The 27396-nt window shown below is 37.9% G+C and overlaps 2 protein-coding genes across 3 annotated transcripts in view; one reads left to right on the top strand and one right to left on the bottom strand.

Annotated features, from left to right (window-relative positions):
• Positions 1-4240, bottom strand: part of LOC307131718 (DNA topoisomerase I, mitochondrial) — a gene marked incomplete at its 5' end in the record, with an annotated part of 43959 nt that extends 39719 nt beyond the window's left edge. Inside the window, 2 exons of the mRNA XM_079825539.1 lie at positions 3259-3340; positions 4161-4240. Of these exons, the coding sequence (XP_079681665.1) occupies positions 3259-3340; positions 4161-4240 (162 nt within the window). The remainder of the gene's footprint in view (positions 1-3258; positions 3341-4160) is intronic.
• Positions 4241-6908: 2668 nt separating this feature from the next.
• Positions 6909-26763, top strand: mlycd (malonyl-CoA decarboxylase). Of its 2 annotated transcripts, XM_079825537.1 has the most exons (6): positions 6909-7539; positions 13869-13904; positions 20064-20176; positions 20266-20422; positions 20695-20847; positions 24891-26763. In XM_079825537.1, the coding sequence occupies exons 1-6, from the start codon at positions 6994-6996 to the stop codon at positions 25434-25436; spliced, it is 1551 nt and encodes a 516-aa protein (XP_079681663.1). In that variant the 5' UTR covers positions 6909-6993; the 3' UTR covers positions 25437-26763. The 2 variants fall into 2 exon arrangements, with proteins under 2 accessions (XP_079681663.1, XP_079681664.1); XM_079825538.1 differs by lacking the exon at positions 13869-13904 and having other exon boundaries at positions 6932-7539.
• The last annotated feature ends 633 nt before the right edge of the window (positions 26764-27396 follow it).

Raw genomic sequence — 27396 nt, 5'->3', positions numbered from 1 at the left:
TATATACATATCTCGTGTGGTGTGCGCTTTTGTCTCAGTGGTTCAAGGCTATTTAACGAAGACTTTTTAGGCTAATTTAACAAGGCTATTTAGGCTAATGATTGTATATCACATACATATACATTATTTATATTTATGTTATTTATATTACATAAATAATATTTACATGTTATATTATTATATTATATTAGGCCTATTTTTACATATTTATATTAATTTATATATAGGCTGTATGCCTATCTCGTGTGCGCTTTTGTCTCAGTGCATGGTGCTATTTAACGAAGGCTATTTAATTTTACAAAGTGTCGCTGCTCACACTACCGTGATTGTATAGCCTATTACTTATTATTTATATTTATATTTCATATTTTTACATATTCATATTAATTTATATATCTCGTGTGCGCTTTTGTCTCAGTGGTTCAAATATTTAACGAAGGCTATTTAATTGAACAAAGTGTCACACACTACTGTGCTTGTAAGCCTGCCAGACGGAGATCTTTTTCGATAGCCTTTTAATGAAATTGGAATTTCAGAATCGCATAGCCAACTTATATTTAATTGCCTACAATAGATTATTTATTGATTATATTGAATGAAATTTCGCAGGCTCAGCTTATTTGTAGTCAATCTTTCCCAAACAGAGTTGGAAGAGAGTAAAAACTTACCAGTACTAAGGAGGGCTGAGGCAGGTCCAGCTCAGTTTGTTCTTTCTGAAGCAGTTTTTTTTTTTTGCCAGCTATGGGAGAAATCGGTCAGCGTTCGGCACAAACCCATGGCCCGGGCGGTGCGTTCTTTTTCTGCTTTCATGACTTCTATCTACCTACCCGCTATTGTCGGCTGCGCAACCATTTGAGAGAATTGTGTTAAGCACGTGCAATTAAAAACTGAGGTCCTGCTTATGCGCCTGTATTTTATGCTTTAGTAAAATTAAATTCAAATTATAGGCTAAAAGACATTACACAGGTACAAATGGAATGTTATAATGGAACATTGCGCTCCCAACTCGCGAAAGGTCGGATTTGCTCCATCTTTTGTTATGTTTTGTTTAGAAAACCTTGATTCCATATGAGACACACATGTCATTAGACACAATCCATGTCATTAGAATCAATGAATCCATGGAATTAGACACAACGTGCACACATGGGCAGGCCAATGTTTTTTTTTGTTTTTTGTTTTTTTGCGGTGATGGCGGTGACGATCTCAGACCCGCGGTAGGCGTCACGTGACCGCGGTATTGCGGTAATGCGGTAACCGTCCCAGCCCTAAGCTTGATGACGCCTTGATTTCACGGAATCATGGGAGTTGTTGTCTCCACCTCTACAGCCAATGGGGAAAAAAAATCAGACGGGACTAAGGCAGAAATCATATTCATGGTCCGGATGAGCTAATGTAGTAAAGATTTATTAACTTTACTGTAGTATGAATCAGGGTGGGGCTGAAAGCCAATGGAGCGGAATGAGGTCCCTGGAGCGATTGCTAATGAGAAACAAGCGTGAAACACGACTCGAGAGCAGTGGAGCTTTTATTATGCTGCAGACGAGCGATTCCGCTTCTTCCAGTCATGCGTATGTGGGGTAACGCAGCGCTGTTTTATCATATTAGATACATTTGAGTGTGTTGAAAGTTGTTATAATGCTACTCTGTGCGCTTGCTCCGCTGCTACTACAGTATGAGACACTTGTTGCACACTGCATTAAGCTAGATCAATATTAGGCATGGTAAAACATGGTTCTCATGGTAAATCAAGAAAACAAGATTTAAAAATAAGACTAACTGCGTTGAGCTATATAACAATAATTCGCTTTCTGTCGATGAATGCATCCAAACAGTTGATCACTGGTGTAATAAAGCATATAATATATTAAAGCATCTTTGGTGTTTCCATGGTTTCTTTAAAAAAAAGAAGAAAAAAAATTGAATCGAGGGTTACGTGTGTATGACATCATTAATAGGTCCATCCGTGTCCATCCTGGTTAAAATTGCTTAGTTCTCTAGATTTAAACATTCTTGGGATAATGTAAGTACACAAGTCAACAGATAGAACACTGTTCTAGTGGTTTCTTACATATTGTGACTTTAAACAGCAGGGTTTAATGTAACTATGGATTTAAAACAATGTAATGAATAAATATTTAATCATTACATTATTAATTCATTTAAATACTCAAGCCCCTTATGCTCACCAAGGCTGCAAAGGCAACAGTAAAAACAGTAATAAAGTCAAAAAAAAAATCACAATTATAAAAAAAGCTTTTTTTCAGCATCAGCAATCATTCTAATATGTTGATTTGGTTCTCAAGAAACAGTCCTTCTTATTATCAGTATTGAAAACAATTGCTTTGCCTAACATTTTTGTGGAAAAATAATTTTTTGATTTATACAAAGTTAACATATAGTAACACTGTAAATGTTTTGATCAATTCAATGCGCCCTTGCAGAAAAAAAGTATACATGGAATAATACAAATCAAAAATAAGTTCCAAGCAACCTACTTTCTGACTTGACAAGGACATTCCATTATAATTCCATCTCATTCCACTGTGCAAGTACCAGTATAACACTGTATTAAGGTGTCAGGTAATAAATAAAGAATAGGTAATACATGGAAATATCAAAGAGATGAAGACACTCAAGAAGCAGTATTATGCTAATGTAAAGGTGCAAAGGAAAAGAAGGGCTATTTGTGGGTTTGACGCACCAGAGGGAAGCCCAGTCTAATCAATGGCTTACAACCTGCTATTAAGGAAAGCCACCTAGATCACTTGAGGCCAAACCGGCGCCCGAAACTGTCAAGGAGAATCATATTCCACTACAAAAATATCTGCAAAGCTGGAAGTAGGTTGCATTAAAGAACAGACTTGCAGAATGGCAAAATACTATTACGATTGTTCACAGATAATGAGTGGTTTGGCGCAGCCGCCCTGAAAAGGGAAAATTACATTGTTTGCTTTGCTCTGCGTAACAGTCTATTCTTGTTATATCTTGGTTTTCGTAACCTATGAATCTGTCATCCCGCTCACAGACTTGATTGCTCGCTGACTAAATGCTTTTAGGTTACGCTCTGTGTATGAGTCTGTTCTTGTTATATTTGGGTCTCTGTAACCTACGAAAAAGGCTGAAAGCCCTGAATGATTTGACTGCATAAATATTCCTTTACAGCAAAGCTAACAGGGCCTTTTAATTAAGCCGGACTTGAAGAGACAATCCCAGGGGCATGACGAAAGAAAATTAATGGTGACATTGAAGAACTACCTTCTTGTGCGTTTTCTCCTTCCCTTCATGCTGAGACTTCGCCTTTCCTTTGGCCTTTGATTTCTTTTTCTTTGGGTTTACTCTGCGGAGGAACAAGGATGGATGATGAGAAGAGTATGAGACAAAAGACAAACATATATGAGAAAAGACGAGATGAGGGGGTGCGCATAAAAAGGCCATTAGTGCTCATGGGATCTGAATCTATATAATCGCTTTAAAAATAAACTTCTCCCTTCACTGGAGTGTTTGACAGTCTGCCAGCAGGCCTCGTCACAACAGGCTGCTGTCAGCAACACTTACAGGTGTCCAAGTCTTTCATCAGATTAATTACAAATGCCAGAGACGGATGGATGTCCCCGGCGTTATCGTGCCCATATAATGCATTAGATATCAAAGTAAAATAATTTATTCATAAAGAAGATGGAGTACAACTCTCTGAATAATGAATGCAAGCTCTCTGGCACTCAGTTCACACTTGGTTAGATTTACGATTTCTGGTGCACATCATTTGTTTGGGAGGCTCAATTTGTCTCAATCTTTCACAGTAACACGAAAGGCGTTTCCTGCTGCAAAGTGCAGCGCTGTGTATAATAGTGTGCAGCTGTTGTTTGTGTTGCCATTAAATCGTGCTTATTCTCAGTTGAATAACAAATATTTAGCCTACTTGTATACTCAGAATTCATAGATGCATTAGAGGTGATTTGAGTGCGGTGTGTGCCAGCAAGAGCACAATTACAGGATGTCAGCAAGTCAAGAACAAGAGCTTCTCTTAACTACAGAACATTTGGACTACAAGTGTTTGAGGATGTCCTGTGATTGGACATGCAGTGCAGCATTTGTTGGTGATGTATAAAGGGCCTATGGTGCGTTGTAATTCCAATAACAGCTGTAACGTTACTCACGCAAATGCATCTTCACTCGAGCATGGATTATCTTTCAACTCCTTTTCCATGGCTTTCACGGAGCTGGAGTCTTCTGCCATTCCTAAAAGTGAATGACAAGCAATTAAACAATTGTACAGTGTCTTAATAGGTTAAATAAAATGCACCAACGGAATTTGCATTAAAACCGGGATATTTGATCTTCCATGTGAACTAAATCGATAAGCATTAACGTAATACCAGAAAATCATATTGTGCAGTCGTTAAGAATCCGCGTGGTTCCTAATCATACAAAGACGGTCCACTGATTTGAGGTTTGGGTGTCGTGTCGTGTGTATTTTTTAATCCCTTTTATGCTATGTTTAAAATGTGAGTTTGAACTTACCTGGTGATTCAACAAATAATAATTTAAAATGGGTAATAAAATCGCATGTGAGTTTGAAATGTCTCGGACTCTACAGTACAAACGCAGCGCACGCGTTTGCGCCACTAGTGACAACAAATGGAATTGAAAAAACCTTTCCAAACAGGTTTCCCCGAAGACGTCTGCCATTGGTCCGACAAAAAGGTATTCCCGCCTCAAGTTCAAGCCATTGGTTGATTTTGGCAGTTAACCGTCTCTACGTTTTCTGATTGGCTAACACACCGCGGTTATTCTCCTGTCACAGTAACAACATTGATTCTACCAACACAGGACGATTAAAATAATATTTATTAATATAATGAGATATTATAATATAATTATACATGTCTTAAAATATGACTTGGTATGGTCTGATTTTAAAAGGCAAGACCAGGAGATTTTACTTAATAGATAACACCATAATTCATCAGTTGATTAACCCTCTGGTGCTCTTCGGTCATTTCTGACATGAAAATGTTCTGTTTTGAAATGTTAAAAATCACAGCTTCATCGGAATGATATGAAACTTGGTGACTTTTCTTGCATTAGGTATGTAAACACACAAACAAATTGGGGTCATGATTCGAGCATGCTAATTGGTCGTAAAAAAAAAAATGATTGGGAATTCTGCAAAAACACAAACATTCACCGAATATTTGTGTGTACAATCTACAATTAATCGGCCACAATGCTGAAAAAAAGTACACAGCAGTAAAGGGGTGGCACTCTAAAACATCAACAGTGTGATATTGACACATCCACTCACACACACGCACACTTACACACACACGCCTATGAAAAACTGAGCCTATGAACCACATTAAAATCACAGCTTCATCGGAAAAATATGAAACTTGGTGACTTTTCTAGCATTAGGTATGTTAACACAAAAAAAATTGAGGGCATGATTCAAGCATGCTAAGTGGTCGTAAAAAAAAATACTCCCACTTGTGCTCTTCGGTCAAAAATGAGGAAATGAATCGGAAATCTGCAAAAACACAAAAATTCACAGAATTTGTGTGTACAATCTACAAATCGGCCACAATGCTGAAAAAAGTACACAGCAGTAAAGGGGTGACACTCTAAAACATCAAGAGTGTGATATTGTCACATCCACTCACACACACACACACACACACACACACACACACACGCACACGCGTACACTTACACACACACACACACAACTATGAAAAACTGAACCTGTGAACCACATTTGGAATTTTTAAAAATCACAGCTTCATCAGAATGATATTATACTTGGTGACTTTTCTAGCATTAGGTATGTAAACACACAAAAATGAGGGCATGATTCGAGCATGCTAAGTGGTCGTAAAAAAATACTTCCACTTGTGCTCTTCGGTCAAAAATGACCACCATAGGAAATGAATGGGAAATCTGCAAAAACACACATTCACAGAAAAAAATCTATATTTCTAACAAACAAAAAAATATCTAAAACTTTATAATAAATATTCTTTGAGATTTTTTAAATATATATATTCAAATCCATCAAAGAAAAAATCATTAAATGTGTTACAAACAGAACTAGGTAATTGTCAAGCCTCTCCATTGAGACCTCTAGTGATTACACCCATGGTTGCATGATTTCTTAAATAATTCCAAAAGAGGGCGCTAATCTGCCTTCAAAAAAATATATTTTGAAGGCCTAGTCTCTATTTTAACCTGAAATACTGCAATAATAATAATAATAAAAAAAGTATTAAATTTTTTTTTTTTTTTTTTTATAATTTTCAATGCCAAAAATAGACCATAATTATTGCATAAATGTAAAAAAAATACCATCAAATCATCTCAAAATACAAAATTAAAAAGAAAAATATTATTGGAGAAAAATAAATTGCATTGGTTTTACTGGGGTGGAGGAAGTTTAAATTTTAGGTGTCCGGTCACTTATGACCGGGAAGACAACCAATGCAACCCCTAAACGAAGAGCACCAGAGGGTTAATCATAGTACAAAAAGACAATTTCTTAATTTTCTGAAATGTTAAGTTTAATATACGCAAACAAGGCATTATCAAATTAAATATGCATTCATTTGCATACATTTGAACTTTGGGTAAAGACTTTAGAACATTTTATTTGTTTATTCATTGATTTATTTACTTAATTTTATGTTGCTTTACATAGGCTACTTTTTACTTTTATTTGCACTTTTACTAAAATACTTTAATAGCTTGGGACCAAGGTTATGATTTCCTACCCTTCAAAATCCATCCCCTGGTTACTACTGTATTCATTTTATAACGTCTTTTTGTAAGCTTAGTTCAAATGTGTGAGTTTGTAGGATCAGAATAAGTTGTAATGTGTAGTACTGTCATGCATTTGACGTACAGCTGTGCGCGGTTCCTTTAAGAGAATCCGGAAGTAGATGTGCATTTCAGCATTGTATACAAGGTTTATTTTGGTGCGTATTTATCAGGCGCGCAATGACACCTTTCCACTTATCTATAGCCGCGCGCTCTTTGCTAAAGTCTTATCGACACAGAGCTGTATTAAAAACGGTCCAGGGACTCAGAGCGTGGGAGTACATAAACATGTATCCATGCACTTCCATCGCAGAGCAAAAAAGCATGGAGGAGATCCTGAGAAAGACAGTGGCCCCATTGCCCACCTATGAGATGAGAGAAAAATCTCCACCTCCACCTGAATCAAACAGTCTGGAGTTTATACACTTCTACAAGAGTTTAGAGAAAGAGCAAAGACTGGAGTTTCTCGAGAAGCTGTCTCATGAGTTCGGGGTAGATCACAGATGGGCTTCGGATCTGGCTGCCAAGTTGCTGGAAACTCGTGGGCGGGATGTGGCCACGATCCTGCAGGTGGAGGACAGGTTACGGTACAGTTTAACACCTCGGTACCGACAGCTGCTCACGCACATCAGCAAGGTCCAGGGCGGGGTGAAGTTTCTGGTGGACCTCAGGGCAGATCTCATCGAGTTCGCATCCTCAAAAATTACTGACAGCCCACATATGAGGGTAAATAATTCCATCGTTTTATATAGAAATCAAATGTAATTGTCTTTGGGATCATTCAAAAAAAAGTATTGTGTTACAATACTATGTTACTCCTTAAAAAAAGTAACTAATTGTGTTACATTTTATGGAAAGTAATACGTTACGTTACCTTTGCCTTACCTTTGTCACCTGGGCTGGGCTTGTTTGTTTTTATTAGTGTTGGAGAGTAACTTAAATTTAACGTAATTTAATTACAAAATAAATACTGAGAAAAAAAGTGTAATTAAACTACAGTTACTTATGAAAATGTTAACGATTACAAAGGGGGTTACATCTGACTATTTTCTGTAAAAAGCTAGGATATGTTGAATATTATTTTCCCTTCATACACACTTAGTGGCAAACAAATGTATGCAGATTTTGACTATTTTTTTATCAGTAAGAAGAATGACATCATGTTTTTCATTTACAGTATAATGATCTAGAATTTGTTTGTTTTTAAATATAACTTAAAATAAATATAACCATCTCTGTTTTTAAAGGTTAAGCCTGCCTGGTTTAAATGTTTAAAAATGAAAAACAGTTGAAAACATCCATTAGAAATGTAGAAAAGTAATCAAATATAATCAGTTACATTACTTTAATAAAGTAATTGAAATAGTTACACTACTTATTACATTTTAAATAGGGTAACTTGTAATCTGTAACCTGGTACATTTCCAAAGTAACAAATAACAAAATTAAATAACTAACTAAAAACAAAAGTTGTATCTTTGGCAAATGTAAAGTCCCTTTAACACTAAAAGTAAAATTATCCTTTCACTTTTCACACCAAAAGTGAGATGATCCTTTAATGATCAAGCACACACACGAGGTCTGCACCTTACTCTAAATTTAATTTAATAAAGATTTTAGTGAACAGCAAGTTAAATTGTGTCCCCTGGTTAAGTCTCAACCTTTTTTTACCATAATAACTGTTTCTTATTTTCCTATAACTCTGTTTCCAAGATTTTGTAAAGTAAATAACTGATTATCGAAAACGTGATAGGCCTATATACATTTAGAAATATCATCATCCTTCTAATAAACACTGTGTAGGCAAGCCTTTTGGCCTTTCCGATGGTGTCAGTCAGTGAATACATGTGATTTGCCCTTTCCCCTACTTTAGATCCTGGTGGTCTCTGATTTCACATGGCTGGTAGTGTTTGGAGCCAGATGACCTTTGTCCCTCATTTGTGAACGTCACAGACTCCAGCTGTGACATAGTTTGTAATGTTTTGGTGCCAAATATACATTTGAATTTATGGCATGCTGTTTTAATTTAAGCCACAACGTCACAAGTCTTTTGCACACAAGTCATAAAGTCTACAGTGTCCAACATTTTGTTCCTGTTTCAGGCCCTCCAAATTTGGTCAAATTGCTATAAAACATTTTGTCCGTTAGAGAAAATTAATTATTTTTGAATTGTTTAGAAATCAAGAATGCTCTTTAGTTTGCTTTTAGGAATTTTTCATTTGTATCCTTTTTTGTTCCTGCAGAATTCTGCAGTATCGAAACAGCTACTGTCAAGAAGGCTTTCAGCTCCATTTTACACATTTACCATGTTTAAAATCCTTTCTACAGAATCTAGATATATTTTCCCTCGAAATCAGTGTTGAAAATGTGTAAATAGTCCATCTGGGCTTTTGTCATACTGAGCATAAGCTATTCATTAGGATTCAAGTCTGGGCTCTGGTTTGGCCATTTCAGACAAACCTCCTTTTTATGTATTCTTTGGGTCATTTCTCTGTTTAAATTATTATTTTTTTCATTCCATCAACACAACGTTGGCAGATTGACACTTTTTCTCCTCAAAGATTTGTCTGTAATTGGCCTTATCTGTAATGCCCTTGATGGCAACAATCGTAGAATGATAATGCCATTATTCACACAGCGTACACTCTTAAAAAATAAAAGTTCTTTATAGTGGAAGAAGGTTCTTCAGATTATTAAAAGACGGCCTTGCTTTCATTTGTGAAAAATGTAATGCCACATCTACTTTGAATAAGATCTATCAGGAATTCCTGCATGTTGGGCTTCATTTGATTTGAGTGTTTTGAGGCCAAGTAGGTCTTACCAGAAAAAAAAGGATAATTCTTCCAAAATATTTCAGGTTCTCTCTCGTGGTGCCTAGCAAACATCAGTATGACATTGTCTGCCTTTTTCAAAGGTGAGCTTTTCTGTGAAGTGCAAAGAAATCATTGAAGTCTGGACAGTTTCCCCCATTTCAGCCAAAGAGATGTGCAATACTCTTAGTATAGTATGCGGCCTCTGGGTCACTTGCACAGCACCTTGTCCTGATGCTTTTTTTTGTTGTTTTTTTGAAGCAGTCCAATCTCAACTCCAATGTTTTCCCTCCATTTTGTTACAAAGAACTTCATAGTGATTCTTGGAAAGTTTGAAGTTCTGCTAGTGTTTTATAACTTTCTCAAGTTTTTTTTTCTTTCTGTTTTTTTTTCCTAACGTTATCTCAAAGTTCTATAGACAGCTCTTTGGTCTTCATGGCAGCAGGGATGATCTGATCTGCTGTTTTAGTAATGAGATTTCACAAAGCCAGCATTTATTGTGAAATTGAAACCAGGTGGATTGAAAAACATAAGAATTGAGTACATGAGGTGAATTGTCACTTAATGTGTAGAAAAGACTATTAAGCCGCTTTTCCACCGTTAGGCCAAACAGTTCTAATTGCATAACAGTTCCATTTCATGCCAATCCGGGCTAGCCGCAACGGATATGGTTTCATTTTCCACTGTGGGGCTGATAACAGAGCTCTTTGGAATGTAATGCAAATGCATTACAGATGATATGAGATGTAAATAGCGACTGTGTTATGGAGGATGATCAGATATCTCTTTTAATTTTCTTATTCATTTGTGTTTATGTCGCTAAACTAGAGCAATTTATCAGCTGCAGAGAAACTGGTAGCCAGGCAACAGACAAGTGACCAATCCTGAGTTGCGACATCACTTTACACATTCTACCAGCAATGCTACGGTTAAGGCCTGTTCACACTGGGACGATTTCCGCGCGCGTTTATCGCTGACGTTTAACGCCTCATGACTAAACAATGGGGGCCAATGTGAGTGTGCACACCGATGCGCAAAACGCCAGGCGTAAAAGTGTAATTTAAAAAAAAAACGCCTCGGGTTCGTTTTTTTTATTTTGACGCGGCACGTTAAAAACTGGCCGACCAATGAGATCAGCACTTTTGTTCACGTGGCTGGAGCTGCTGAAGTGACAGTAAAACACGACTTGGTGGCGCTCAAGCACAAAATCGGTCTTGCCGAGCACACATTGAAACGACGAAGAAGTAGTAAGTAGACAAAGAGGAAGATGAGCTGCTAATGCTGCTTGCCAGTTAGCAAAAAAGTGTGTGAATGGTTTTGGCCATTCACAAGCACGTAAATACTGTCTCTCTTCTTCTTCTGTGTGACAAGCGAGTGTCAGAAGCGTAAAGTGCCGCAGCACCACCTTGTGTACCGGGAGCGCTATCTACTGAATGTGCACGTTCACTTGGCGCATCGCCAGTGAAAATCGCTTGGGTGTGAACACTCAAGACGCGCCGAAAAACGTCACGAAAAACGCTGGTGATAAGCGCGCGCGATATTCGTCCCGGTGTGTACAGGCCTTTACCCTGCATTCACACGGGGCATCGACGCTTGACAGAGGGTGTGTCTGAAGCTTGTTGTTGATGCAACCGTCATAGTGACAAAAGCCAATCACATTAATTTTCTGGTGTTGCATGAACGCAATTGGTTAGTGTCTGCGCTAGGGTATTTGCATTGGCGATCTGATTGGCTGACACCTAAGTTGGCGCTCAAAGTTAAAAAAAATTTGCGTCACTGGCGTTGCTTGCAATAGAAGTTGTAAACTTTTCAACTTTTCAAGCACCAACGCAGGCGTCAGCCAATCAGATTGCCTTTACAAATACCCTAGCGAAGACGCTAGCCAATTGCGTTCATGCAACACTGGAAAAGTAATGTGATTGGCTGTTGTCACTATGACGGCCACGTCAGCACCAGCTTCAGACACGCCCACTACCAAGCGTCGACGGCAACGCCCCACATGAATGCAGTGTTAGCCAACCGTGGCGAGGGTTCCGGGTCGAGAGAGGTTTGTAATCGTGCTGTGACGTACTAGGCTCAAGTGGAAATACAACCGGAACCATTCGGCCCGATAGTGGAACACTTTAGTGTATTGATTACTACATACTGGCTACTATTTCTTAAAAGTAGTAGCCTATGTGAAAAAGTACCCAGTATCACTCTTGAAAATAAAGGTTACAAAATAGTTTAATTGCATAGAAGAATAATTTTCGGTTCCACAAAAAACAGTGAATAGTTCTTAAAATATTTTTTTTTTTCTTAGTGTGCTTAAATAACTTTTTTCACTATAAACAAGCCTTTGTGGAATGGAAAGGTTCCATTAATGTTAGAGGTTCTTCATGGACCGATATATGCCAAGAACCTTTATTTTTGAAGAAAGTACAACAATAATTCTGTTTCATTGTTGCCTCATGAGCTTACAGTATAACGTGCATATTAAATGATCTGACTGGTGTTCAGTTTTCTTGGAGATAAAAAATGGTTATTAATCAGATTTTTAAGGGGAAAACTAATAATATTTTATATTTGAATAGTTTATTTTCTCTATATACTTCAGAAATAATAAAAGTGTAATATTATAGTTGGCTATTCCACATAGTATTAACTTTATAGAGAATAGAGAGGACATTATAAAGAATTACTTAATAAAATATCAATTTAAATATGTTGTAATTTGACTTAAGAGGGGGAAATAATCAATGAAAGCTAAATACTTTCTGAAAGCACAATTTATGTTGAGCTGACATTCAGCCAAGCAATAACTTGGTCACATGATCATTCATTGTGTATTCTGCACTTCATTTAAAAGCCTTTTTACCTGTTAGTGAGTGTTAGCGCAGCTCTCAGCGGTGGCTTCCCATGCTTCTCTCTCTCCATAATATTGCATTACAGCATATCCCTAAGGAATGCTTCAGAGAAACTGTCTGGCACACCTCCAGCCCGCTGAGCCCTATCAGAAAAGATGGGGTCATTAATATGTCTGAGTTAGTGACAGTGGGGTGAAATAGCAGCCAGGTGCAGTGTAAGGACGTTTTCTGTTACCCAAACTGTCCATCAGTTGAACCATTGCTAAGATTAGTTACTGTTGCACGCTCAGCAAGCTTTACGAATGAATGGCACAATTTTCAGTAAAATGTGATTAAAAAAAAACATTATTTGTACATGGACTGGAATGAAGTGCGGCATTGCAAAGCATCTATTTCTTCAACATTCTCACTGCTTCAAATGAACAGAAATATTAACATTCTGACTGATGTATGTTATACATGTTAATTGGAAATCAATTCTCAAGTTTGGTGTAAAAACTAAACAGCTTTTATATTCCGTGTACCTTATCTCAGTATGTTAAATGTCTACAACACCTCTGATTCACAGACAAAGAGAGTGAAAACTAGATCCGAAACCCATACACTGTGAACAAGCACCTGAACTGATTTAGCTCACCTCCTACCAGCCAGAATGCTGAAGAGCAAAATGCGTTAAAATGACAATAATCGGTCAAGACAGAGAACAGCCAAAATGCTGAGCTTTGCAGGAAACTTTAATCACACATCCTAAAACTCGCCCGAGCAGAATTATCAGGATCCCAAAGAAATGTCAGTTCAAATCTCTGGGCAGGTGCATCTCTTGATATATAATCGATAAACAGATGTAGTCTGTCTGGACCCAAACAGGTGCCCTGAAGAGCTCCTCCAAGTCTGCATTGTATTGGACTTTCTGCAAGCTGCTTGCAACGGTTTCCACAGAGCAATTTAGGATGACAGCACTGACATGCCCTCTGCAATATTAGTGAGTGATTGAAAGTTACATTGGGTGCCTTGTCAGTAAGCCATTTACATTTCCTCAGTCCATTAGTTTTGAGATTTACGTTTACGAGATTTATATTTGATAGCAGGAGAGGTCTGCTCTCTGAAGCATTTAAAAAAAAAAGTGTATTCAAAGCATTTTGAAGCATTAGTGTTGTAAGAGAGTTCTTTGGCTGGAATCCAAAACAAAACTGCAATAACTATATCAGTTTGATTAACAATCTAATATTTCTATGCCATTTCAATGTATTTTACTAAGTTACATTTACGATCTAAATGTTTACATTTATGTTATTTTTGGTAGGTCAAATACAGTTTTTTCTATTAAAGAAGTAGTTTACCCAAAAAATTGTGTCCGGACCCCGTTGACTTTCAGTATGTCTTCTTTTGTGTTTCACAGAAGAAAGAAAATCATACAGATTTAAACCACAAGAGGGTGAGTGACCGAATTTTCATTTTTGGGTGAACTATACCTTAAAGCCATTTATATATTTTTACAGCATATTTTACAAAGCTACATTTATGATTTTAAACATTTACTTAAATATGCACTATGTAACTTTTCCGTCCACTAGAGGTCATCTATTCAAAACAAAGGCGTAGGTTGATGATGCCAAGTTTGAGCGCAGAATCTTGGGACAATCTTGGGCCTTTACCTAACAGGCGGTGGAAAAGAATCGGGATAGGACTCGATCAGAAATCATGTTCATGGATGCGATTATTAACGTTACTGAGTGGTGTGGGAGCTGAGCAAGGCCGCTGGAGCGATTGTTAATAAGATGAACGCAACACATGCATCGCAAGCAGCGATTATGTCACAGTCGCCGCTTCCACTTTTCCAGTCATGAGTATGAGGTGACGCAGCTCTGTTTATCATATTAGATACATTTGAGTGTGTTGAAAATGATGTTATGACATTACTCTGTTCGTTCGCTCGGCGGCTGCTATGACACTTGTTGCGCACTGTAGTAAGAGTAAAGCGTTTCTGCAAAATAAAACCGTGGGTAACGCAGATATGACATAATTGACAGGCGACTCCCTCACACGTTCCGGTTCCTTGGTTAAAATAGCAATTTTCTCACGATTTACAAATAGTTGGAAACATTTGGGATATTGTAAGTACTAGTAATGGGCGATATAAACGATATGCAGTATAAACGATACAAAATTGGCCTACGATAGAGATTTTAATTATATTGCACTATCGCAATAATGCATGTTGATGATCCAATCTACCCGTGAAATTTAGAGCCACGAGCTGCAACTGGTTGCAATGCATCATCATATTCGTCATCTTGAGTAAACATAGCTGAAAGCGTAATGGAGGAGCTGGTGAAAAAGACTTATTTGGACTTGGTTCGCATTTAAGCCGTCCGACGCGCAGATGCGTGGGCGCGAGCGCACACACACACACACACACACGTGTGACACTCGCTCACTGTTTCTGTAGTCTCTGCCATGTGTCACTATATGAGGACACTAACGCATAAACCGGCACTTCATGAGAATTTACCATTTCGTTTGAGAAAACTGTCGTATCATGAAATGAACACAGACACTCAAAGGTCTTCACGGCAACCCATCAAAATAAAAGTTTGGTTTAACGTGAAGAAATTGACAAAATATTTTAGGCTATATATTAGCCTACAGTAGATTTAGCTACGTTTCTATGTTAAAATAATACGTCTCTTCTAATAATAATAATTATGCCTAGATGGTTGCTTATTTTTCACTTGATCTTTTTTATAAATTTGTTTACTAATAAAACAGCATACAGCCTTTAAATCTAAATTGTATTTATCTGCAACATTATGTTGTATAATTACAGTTTTGCACAATAAATGTTCTCAAAACTACATACAACGTTTCTTTCTTTCTTTAAAAAAATACATTTAGCAGTTTGGCTTTCCTTAGGGTCTATGTAACCTCTTCTGAAATGGTTCTATTATAATTTATATATTGTGATATATATCGCTATCGCAAGAGCCTGCAATGTATATCGCAATATGGATTTTAGGCCATATCGCCCATCCCTTGTAAGTACTCAATTGAACAAAACACTGGCCTAGTGGTTTTTGGATATTTTACTGAAAAATAATGTTACATAGTGCACCTTTTAAAGCCTTTATGTATAATGCAGGTATTCATACGGTACATTATAATGCATTATATATTTTCATAAATAATTGAAAACAAAGTTAAAATGCATTATAACACTTGCAGATTCCTTGTTACATCTGAAATTGCTTGTTTGTCATGTGTTTAGTATAATAATAACAACTGTGGTTACATTAATTCATGAGACTATGCAATACATTACAAGGTATAAGTAATTAATGCATTAAAACAACTTCTATAATGCGTTACATATAAAAGCTTTTAGTAAAGTTTAACCAAGTATTTTTCTCAAAGGCTTTCATATGATGTGTTAACAGGTAGGAATTGCTTTAATGCCATGATTTCTTCCATTTGCACCTGCCTCCTCCACTTTTCATTCATGTCAGTAAAATCTGAGAATGTCAAAAGCCCAATTTCAGGCACAGTCATTGACACGTCCTTGACATTCTTGCTTCTTTTGCGCAGTGCAGTTTCCACGCAGCAAATGTTCTCTGCCCTTTTAAGTTTCAGCCGTGGCACTTTTTTTTTTCTCTAGCACTTTTGGTGGGATTAATAATTTGTGATCTCTGTATCTGCCTTGACGCTTATAGTTTAGCGCGAGTTAGATATCTCCCCCTCTCTTATGCACACAAGAAAAACGGCCCAAACAGTGCGTCGCTTTTCAAAGCTGTGGCCTGCAGTGCGATGGTACATATCAAAGTTGGATTCCACTATTGCACGCTTGGCCCCAGAGTAAATTCAGCCGTGTAAGCAAATACAAAACTCTTTTGGGCGAATACTTTCAGCTGTCCTGAATTTTAAGGTAGAACATCGAATAAATGCTTAGAAGTAATTTTCCTGCCCAGAGAGGATTTGATGAGTTTAATGTTAAGTGGAACGGTGACTGCTGGGGCAGCCATGGGCTGTGGATTGCACTCTGAGTAAAGCTGAGATAGACAGAAAAGCAAAATGCCATAGACTACAACTCCAGTTCAGTCCCAGATGGCCTGCTTTCCTTGAACAGACCTCCTGTTTTCAGGCAACACTGCATTGAGAGCTTCCGACACCTTTCCTTCACACCCCCTGGTTATTTTCTACATGCAAATGCATCACTTAGTGGCACATTTATGTATGCTGATCTAAGCGAGCGGGCTTTATAGAGAAAAGCGTGCCGAGAAATGATAATTTGAGATCTTTTGCTTGCAGGCGCCACTTGAAAGTGCTACAATAAGGTCAGATTTTACGTGTACTACCTATAGATGAGGGCGAAGCACACGCATGCGGCCGGTGTTGACGTATGATTGACAGGCCCGCAATTCTTCTAAGCGCATGCATCTGTGGGACAGGCTAGCCTAGAATTTTTAAAGCTGCTTTGTGTGAGAGCGCCAGCGACTAGATCTAGATATTTGTATGCGTGTTGTGTTGCTCATCACCATTATGAAAGAAATCTGACCCTCGAGGGAGAGTGCAGAACCATATCTCATGTGGCAAGCAACAGCTCTTTGATGAAATGGAACTGTGTTTACCACAGAAATCTTTCACCGTCCTCGTATGGACGCTTACACAGATCCCAGTCCTCTAATGAGAACAACACCAGAGCAAATAAACAGACTAAGAGCTACGGAGGGAAATGAGACTCCTCTGAAAGTGTTTTATACAGTACAGAAGAAACAGCAGCAACTGTGAGTTGGTGGGGTTGCTTCACACACTATCTGTGAACGTGCCTGTGAAATATTAATTACGGAAGCCGCACACTTTATAATTAGGCACCATTATGAGCGCAGCTGTCCTGAGAACGATTCTTGAAAATCGTTGGGTATCGCACATGAATTATAATATTAAACCAGCCGTGTTCTACAGTCTACACTTTTGCAGCATATCATTTTTTTCCCCTTGAAGTCCATTTATAATAATAGTCGAGGTTTTTTGCACATGATTTAGGTTTGCATGACCATTACCATAAACACTATCTTTGACCTTTACGATTAAACAGGCTGGTTTTGTAGCTATACTTTTAAGACTACAGGGAGTGCAGAATTATTAGGCACGTTGATTTTCTGATCATATTTTTTTTCCAGGCACATTTGACCAATTCCAAACCACAGTAATCCTAATAACTACTATTGATTTAGTATTTAATAATGTATAAGTGATATATAATTGTTCATGAAGGCCGGAAATGAAAATCACCTTATATTCAGGTGTGCAGAATTATTAGGCATGTTTTCTTTTACAGATAAATTGAGCCAAAAAAGAGATTTAACTCAGACTGAAAAGTCAAAAAGTATTAAATGCCCATGAGAAGGATGCAATACTAATGCAATACTAGACATTGCAGTTAAGGCATGACCATTGGACAGTGAAATGCTCGTTGGGTCAGCAGGATCTGACAAAAACAGGTGGTGAAGAAAAGACACCTGTTAACTGCAAAAGAATTAAGAATTAAGGTGAAGAATTAAGGGTGAAACCATCAGGAACCCTTTAGTCTCCAGCGCCACCATTTTCCAAAGCTGCAACCTACCTGGAGTCTCCAGAAGTGCAAGATGTCAGGATCTCAGAGACTTCAGTTAGGTAAAGAATCCTAAAAAATGACCCCCACTAGATAAGAATCACAAGCTGAAGTGTTGTAAAATACATGAAGAAGGTTTTTTTATAGGCTTTATGGACAGATAGGTTGAGAGTGACTCTTGAAGGACCAGCACCACATCCTCTTGCACCACTGTTTGAAGAATTCATCTTCCAGAATCTGGCAGTACGTTTTGGGAGTTCATTTTTAGTCCATCTCTGCAAAACGGACTTCAGGATGGACTAAAATGAACTCCCAAAACGTACTGCCAGATTCTGGAAGATGAATTCTTCAAACAGTGGTACTAGAGGATGTGGTGCTGGTCCTTCAAGAGTCACTCTCAACCTATAAAACCCATAAAGCCTATAAAAAAACCTTCTTCATGTATTTTACAACACTTCAGCTTGTGATTCTTTTCTAGTGGGGGTCATTTTTTAGGATTCTTTACCTAACTGAAGTCTCTGAGATCCTGACACCTTGCACTTCTGGAGACTCCAGGTAGGTTGCAGCTCTGGAAAATGGTGGCGCTGGAGACTAAAGGGTTCCTGATGGTTTCACCCTTAATTCTTCACCTTAATTCTTAATTCTTTTGCGGTTAACAGGTGTCTTTTCTCCGCCACATGTTTTTGTCTGACCCTGCTGACCCAACGAGCATTTCACTGTCCAATGGTCATGCCTTAACTGCAATGTCTAGTATTGCATTAGTATTGCATCCTTCTCATGGGCATTTAATACTTTTTGACTTTTCAGTCTGAGTTAAATCTCTTTTTTGGCTCAATTTATCTGTAAAAGAAAACATGCCTAATAATTCTGCACACCTGAATATAAGGTGATTTTCATTTCCAGCCTTCATGAACAATTATATATCACTTATACATTATTAAATACTAAATCAATAGTAGTTATTAGGATTACTGTGGTTTGGAATTGGTCAAATGTGCCTGGAAAAAAAATATGATCAGAAAATCAACGTTGCTCCGTTTTTGCAGCTTATTTTTCATAAATGGTCCCGAGTGCAGTCGGCAGGGATTTTTGCATTGGAAATGTTACATTTCAAAGTGGTTCAATTCAGTTTTTCCATATGTAGCTTTTTGTTTTGTGTTGGATTTGTAATGAAAAATATATCAAATTTAAATATTTTAAAAATGTATAAGTTTTAATTTTAACATAACTCACATAATGCCTATAGAAAAATGTGTGTATTTGGAAAAACATTTCAAAAGCATTTGAGTCTGATTGATTTAGTTTGATTCAGTCTAGGGTTATTATGATTAACTAAAATTATTAATTTGCTATTGAACTTATTGTAACTACTTATTATTTTTTTGTTAATTGAAATGAAGCAGAATTAAAATAAAAGCAAATGTAAATATTAGATGAAAATAAGTTTGTTGAAGCACTAAAATTAGTCCTAAACAGTAATATTTTTTGAGAAAAAGAAAACAGCACATAAAAATGACTAAGAATTCAATTAAAATAGAAAACTAAAAATATAAAAATAAAAGCTAATTCAAAATATTCATAAAATATGATAGCATATAAATACTAGTAGCATATAAAAAAATTCCAAAACTTCTCATATTTAAAAAAATATGTGACTTTATGCTATAGGTGTATGCTGGTGATGAAACTGAAAGTGACATGAAGGCCAAGTATGGTAACCCATACTCTAAATTTAACTCATCCAAGTTAGTGCACACACGCCCGGAGCAGTTGGCAGCCATTTTATGCTGTGGCGCCTGGTGAGCGATTGAGGGTCAAGGTACTGATAATGGAACCCGCAACCTTTGGGTTACCAGTCTGACTCTCTAACCCTTAGGCCACGACTGCCCCAAACATACTGTTTGTCAGAAGGTGGGACATATTGTTTGTCAGAAGTGCATGTTCCCCTCTCACATTCTTCATCTCTTTTCTTCTGTGTTTGTGTGTCAGGATCTGAACAGCACTCTGAAGAGTCTTCTGTCAGAATGGTTCTCTGTTGGGTTACTTCAACTCGAAAGGATCACTTGGCAGTCCCCTTGCGAAATCCTTCAGAAGATTAGCCAGTAAGATCTCTCTCGTACGTATAAACATTTCCTTTTTATTTTTTCCATCTCAGTTGAGCCTTTTTTCTTTTCTTTGTCTGATCCTACAGGTACGAGGCAGTCCACCCTGTGCGGAACTGGACGGATATCAAACGCAGAGTGGGGCCGTACCGTCGATGTTATGCCTTCACCCACGCATCCATGCCTGGAGAACCACTGGTGGTGCTGCATGTTGCCTTAACTGAGGACATAGCCAATAATATCCAGGTAAATGCAAACGGAAGCCACATTTATTATTCATCACAAAGAATAATTGAAGGCGTGATGGTCAGAATTTCCATGAATGGGAAAAAGTGTCCTTGTGCAATATCATTAGTTCTCACTTGCATACCTGCTAGGAGTGAGGATCAGACACATGTATTCAGAGACAGTAGTGGAGTAAGACAGGGAACAAAGACAATGTGCTCCGAATGTACAGAAATCTGCCAGTGCCTCGAGTAAATCCCTTGTGAGTTACTATGTGCCTCTTATTTTCCCAGGGAATCGTGAGAGAGTTTGCCGCTATAGATGCGGACGAGGATGTGAACAAAATCAATGCGGCCATCTTCTACTCCATCTCCTCCACTCAGGCTGGGCTGCAGGGGGTGGAGCTTGGAAATTATCTCATCAAGAGGGTGGTCCGAGAACTGCAGGTGGGCAAATGAATGGGAAAATAAATCATAAAAAGATTTTAGTGCTGGTTATGCTCATCACAGCTGTGTAAAGAATTATTGCTTCAAAAACTCTGTAAATGAAAAATAAATGCGGGGAATACACTGAAACAGTGTTCTCATAAACCCATTATAATAAATGTCATATCTGTGGCCTTCCTACCTGTTAGACAAATAAAGAAATTGAATAAAGTTATCAAACACCTTTCTTAGCTGCATAAATTATAAATTAAATATAGATTAATCCTTATTAAAGCTACAATTTTCTCTGTTACTTTTGTTCGTTCATTAACATTAATGACAGACATCACAGCAACTGTTTTATTAGGCTGCTGTCACTTTAAGATGTGCCGCTGCCGAACATGACGCGCTGTCACGCGCATCTCATTTTCTCACAACTCTCATTTAAGATTGCTCTTATGAGAATACTCTACAGAACGGTCATTTTGTGACACACACACACACAACATTCACAGAAAGCGCGTTCTCTTTTGTCTAGATGTCTCTTTTGTCGCGCTTAAATGGTTTTAAAGCATTTGCAAGAATAAGAGAGTGGTCATATAATGTAACGCTAGCCAAAGGATGATCGAAAAACGGATGCTGCCTTAAATATTTTTAACGCGTTAAACAGATACAATTAATCACATGCGTTAACACTAATTTTGACAGGATAGTAGTTAATAAATGGTTTTTAGTCTTTTCAGAATTTTCTTCAAAATAAACAATAGTTATTGATGGAAAATGACATTGAAATTTCAGTTAACCACTTGATTTGATGTATTTTAGCAGTTTAATAAAAGTAGATAGTTTCAATATATTATTAATCATATTAATATTAATAACATTGGGTTTAAAAGTTACAATGTGTAACATCTTAAATTGTGCTGCTCATAGCGTGAAATGCTGAAAAAAGCCATATTCAATACATAAAACAATATTAAAATAAGAAATAAAACAATATATTGTCTTATAAACAAGTTGTAAAGCCGCTTTGAATGTCTAATCAATAGCCCCTCTCACATCTACAGTCTTTACTGGTAATTTACAATTTTTACCATATCTTTCTATGGCAAAAATAGTAATAGTAGTATGCGGTCCCGAATTGAGCAAGAGTTGTATGGTACTGATGTGTGAATATATGGTGTATTTACCGGAAAAGTCCATCTGGCAAATTTACAGTAATGTAAAGAAAGGGAGAATTAAATTGGCTTTTTGTAATCAATTCAATAAAAAAAAAAAAAAATAGATTGACAACTCTAAATACCATTATACGTTTAATATATTTGTCCCACAGCATCACCTAGTGCCAGACATTGTACATTCGTATGATTCTATCTGGAAGAGAGAAAAAAAGCAGGAAAACTAATAAAATTTCAGCTGTCACCCTTAATAACATGAAGAAGGAGGGACACATGGCATGTCACAGAGCTACCTCTTTACTAGATGAAGGTGGAATTAAATGGAAAAGAAACGAGAAGCACTCAGGTTTATAGATTTGGATGAGTTTTTCTTCAGCGGGAGTGTTGGTGAAAAAAAATGCCGGGTAACGGTTAATAGAGGTAAACCCTAGTAAAGAGCTCTCTGCGAACGGCTACGGTTCTCTGAGTGCTGATTTACCCATATGAGAGATTGAAGGCATCATTTGAGTGGAAATGACAGCTGATAGATATTATCTCATGCAAATTGTGCATGTTGATACTCTGGATTTGCGTTTGAATTAGATTGTTTTTGAAGTGTGTGTGTGTGTGTGTGTGGCTCGCTCGTTTATCTTTGAATTGAATTCTCTCCATCTCAGTCCATAAATATCCTCATGAGCCTTACAGGCATATTTTCTTGCAAAATACCATTGTTACTTCAGTTATTGTTACTACTGTAAATTATATATAATTTTTTTTCCATTTTCTGAAGAAAGTTTTCGGCAAAGTTTAACACTGTTTAAACAAGTAAAAGAAGCTTTGAGCTATAGATGCCAAGAGTGTGAGAGTCGGAGATCATCCTTCCGCTGAAGAAAGCATAAAGGTGACTCACCGTGCCACAAGGGGACGATTGGTGTGATGGATGGATGATAGACAGTAAAAAAAGAGGTGGAGAAAGGTCATGGTGTGATTTAGGAGAAGAGGAGGGTTTGCTTGTCTTTCAGCAGAATCCTCATGAGGCTCTTTTGCACTCGCTTTCTGTCTTGCATTCACTCTCTTCTTGTCCTTACTCTTCATTCTCTCTCTTTCTCGCTCTCTGTAGCTTTAAACCTGCTGACCGATGTTTTACAGTAAATTGAGTTGATGAATGAAAAGTGACCCTTGGACATGCTTAATCTTTCTTCGCGCCTGCCTGTCTGAAGGAGTGATGCATGGCAAAGAATGAAAGCGAGAGAGAAGTGTGTTGGACTTGAGATGTGGAGGACTTAAAATCTCTGCTCCTCTGGGGCCAGTCTGACACGTTTGGTTTGTTCAGTGCTTTCTTCTGCTTGAATGTGGGCATAAGAGGGAGAGAAAATGAGTGTCTATGTCCTTGTGGGGGAAGAGAAAAAGACACTGTGGACTTGTTCAACATGGTTTTTAAATTAGTTCAAATGGAGTGTGTGGGATAAGAAATAAAGAGAAAAAGAAGTAGTAGAGAGGATATACTACAGTTTAAAAGTGTATTTTTTGAAAGAAATTAATAGTTTTATTATTCAGCAATGATACATTAAATTGATCAAGAGACAGTAAAGACTGTCTTTTAACGTTAGTTAGGTTTCCATTACAGATTTGCACAAAACATTTGCATTAAATGTTGATAAAAATGCGAAATGATGGCATTTCATTAACTGATGTTACTCATTAACTAAAACATTATTTTTTTCCTCTTGCGATAAGTAATTCCAAAAATCATGGGAACGGATGTTGGTAGGTTTACATCTTTTTAAACGAATGACACTTAGGAGTGTTATTCAAGCATTAATGGCAAGGAAAGCACCTTATACTTGGGAGCGGCGTTTCTGGGCGTTTCTCCCTCCTATATGCTTCACGGTCTTGATAAATTGTGTCATTTCTTTGTTGTTTAGAATCCAGTATTCCTATAATTCTTTTATGAGTTTAATAAAGACTCATAAAGAAAAATGTCTCGTCTTCTGACCAAACATACCGCACCAACTTTAAAGAATGATCATGTGATTTTTCAGGTGACCTGTAAATGCAAAAAGAAAACTGTTTCCATTGCTGTTTTGCGAAATATTCCTTTTTCGAATTCCCTGAAAAACCACCTCATGCGAGCGTAAAACATTTTTTTGAGATTATATGGGAGTTTTCTATGCTGGGTAAACCCAGCCTGATCTGCCAGCGATTTGATTTTGCCCGGCAACTCAGTCTGGAAACCCATACATTCACTTCTGCTGCTTCTGTTACACTTTTGCGGGAACCAATCACAGACTGGCTTATCCACCTGGCCCGCTATTGGAGGGACAGTCACGATGATGGATAGAGAAGCGATGGGTCGTTGGCCGTTGATCACGCCTCTTGTGGTCTGATTGGTTGAAGGACTATCCAATTGCGTACAGAGTCATTTGAATTATGCTGGTTTATCACGCCTCTTGTGGTCTGATTGGTTGAAGGACTATCCAATTGCGTACAGAGTCATTTAATTTATGTGCATTTATGCTCGCATGTGCAGTAGAAAATACAGAGCAGACTTCCCAGACCAGTGTTCAATCTTAAATTGAGCTTGGTCTGGTGATAGCCAGACAAGGAGTTTTCGTGAAATTTATGTGTTTCCATTGGGCGTATTTTCAACCCGCAATTTCAATTTACGCAATTTGAAGGGAAATGATACACAGCTATTGATAATGATAGGAAATCAGCATAAAACGACACCAAATCAGATTTCTGAAGGATTGTTACACTAAAAAACAATGGCTGCTGACCGTTTTTCACACACTTTAAAATAGAAAAGAGTTATTTTAAATTGTAATATAAATGCAGCGATGCATGAATGGATGGGTTAGTATAGATATTTGAGAGTTAACCATCTGTGTTTGTCTTTCTGTACAGAGTGAGTTCCCCCACATGGCCCAGTTCTCTAGTCTGTCTCCCATCCCTGGCTTCTCCTTATGGCTACAAGGGGCTCTCGGACAGCACAAAAAGGAGGGACGTGCCACGGAGCTCCTCTCTGAGCAGGAGTGGAGGGAGGTGGAGGACGTGACAGGAGCTGCTCCCGGTGCTCCAGCTCTTGAGGCCCTGCGCAGGCTCATCGGCACCAGTGAGTGGATACGCTCTGATCGCCTGGTCCATGCTCTGGAACCTGCGCTAATGCGGCTCTGCGCCTGGTACCTGTATGGAGAGAAACGACGAGGCTACGCCCTAAACCCTGTGGCCAATTTCCACCTTCAGAACGGTGCCACCATGTGGAGACTGAACTGGCAAGCAGACACGAGCCCGCGAGGCATCGCCAACTCCTGTGGTATAATGGTTAATTATCGCTACTTTTTGCAAGAGACCAGCACTAACAGCGCTGCCTACATGCAGAATAAAGTCATCAAGGCCTCGGAGCAGGTGCTGGGACTGGTGTCGCAATTCCAGAAGAGCAGCAAACTCTGAATCAGATCTGTAGCTCTGCATGGGGACAAGTTCGCACTTAAATTCAGGGTAATCTTTTTTAATTACTCTCTGATCTGCATTGGATGGACAAATGCAATGAGGGTTAAACAAACCATATACTACAGATCCATTGGGCTCTGCGACTGAAACCGGAATATGTCACATTTCATTTTTAGTTCAGAGATGGACAGTTGTACTCTGCCTTTCTGAAAGACAATAATCCAATGAATCCAATTTTAAAGGGACATTTACTCACCCTGAAAACCTGAATGAATTTCTTTCATCTTCAGAGATTCTTCTTGCAGCCTTTCCATCCAACAGTAGTTGACCTTGACCACATAGTGTTAAAAAAGAATGATAAAGCATTATTTACAGTATTAAAGTAGTCCATGTGATTTGTGCACTATATTCCATGAAGGCATACATACAACAGCTTTTTGTGAAGAAAAAATGAAATGTAAATTGCCACGCACACACACACACACACACATATGTATATGAAGGCCTATGTATGTATGTACAGTATGTATTATATTATACATACATACAATTATATACTGCACAGGTTTGATATCATGAAATTTGATGCTATTAATGTCCAACCTGCATATTTGATTTGTGAGCAAATAAAAATTTCTTGTTTCATTACATTAAGCTATTGTGTGTCTTTAAAATATTTATAGTGCTCACGTTATACGGACCACTTTTATAGTGTTTTATCTTGCTTTCTGGAGCTTGACATATTGTAATTATATGTAATTCAACTGTATACAACTATAAAACATACTGTAACGGCATCGTTTGGAATGACATGAGGGTGTATAAATGATGACACCATTTTTTTTTATAATTCGAGTGAACTATCCCTTTAATTTGGTTTACTGTTATTGCAGCATGCAATGATGACACCATTTTTAAGTGTGCCAAATACCCACTAATTTCAAGGAAGAAAAGGATAATTGTCCAAAATGACTCTATTTTCCTTAGCCATTTTCAGCCGTGCTTGAGTTATGCCTCTGTTTGATTAGCTGGTTGCTGGTTTTGATGTGGACTTATGCTACACTTTGAAAGACTGTGGGTAATGAAGCGGGAAGAATCTATCAGCCCCTGTCATGTCTTTGCCTTCTCAGCGTGTGTATGTAAGAGAGCGTTCCAGCGCGACTGAGTGGAAGCTGCTGTAATAAATGATGTTTTGATTCCTTCATTAGTGTGATCTGATTCACTGTGAAATGGCTGTCTGTATGTTCAAATGTGTCTCAATGTGCACACGATTATGTGCCTGCTAAAAATATTTATTTGTATATTAAAATTCTGCTTCCAAAACTGATTCTTTCCCCTTTTGTTTTTGTTGTAAACATGATGTGCTATCTTGGACGTTTGATCAGCATTGGGCAATGGAGGATGTTCAAAAGTTTTTAACATGGGACAGTACACTATCTCGTTGGGCCATGCAGATCCTATCACATTTGGACAGATCCATTCCATGGCGTTTTAACTGGCGGTGTTTAAAGAGATTTAGCACTCTCCAGCAAGCATTTTATTCCTCCGTGACTCTAGTGTCTGATAACAGACTGCAGTGTTCAACTAGGCCTCCTGTCTTTTTCTCCCTCTATTGTTGTGTAAAGTATCTCAGTGTAAGTTGACTGTGAAATTGCATTTTTAACTCTCAAAGGAGGCACGCATCTACACACCCCTCCCTCCCTCCGTGCAGTGCCCTAGAATCTAATGAAGTGAGAAATAAAGTTACAATGAATTGATGATAAATTTATGATATTCACTTAAACAGAGCACGAGGTGGAAACGGAACAAAGCGGACAGTGTTTAAAGGATGCCCTTGAGAAACTCCTCCCACATTGAGAGAGGAAGTGAGGATGAACACATCTGTAGCCACAGGCCCAAAGCTGGATGGCCATACTTCACATCATCAAGTGCTTTACTATGAGGCAAAAAGTGAGGTTAC

The sequence above is a fragment of the Gobio gobio genome (assembly GCF_949357685.1).
Source record: "Gobio gobio genome assembly, chromosome: 9".
Classification (NCBI taxonomy): Eukaryota; Metazoa; Chordata; class Actinopteri; order Cypriniformes; family Gobionidae; genus Gobio; species Gobio gobio.
The sequence above is the reverse complement of the archived record's forward strand: the minus strand, read 5'-3'. Positions and strand labels throughout refer to the sequence as shown.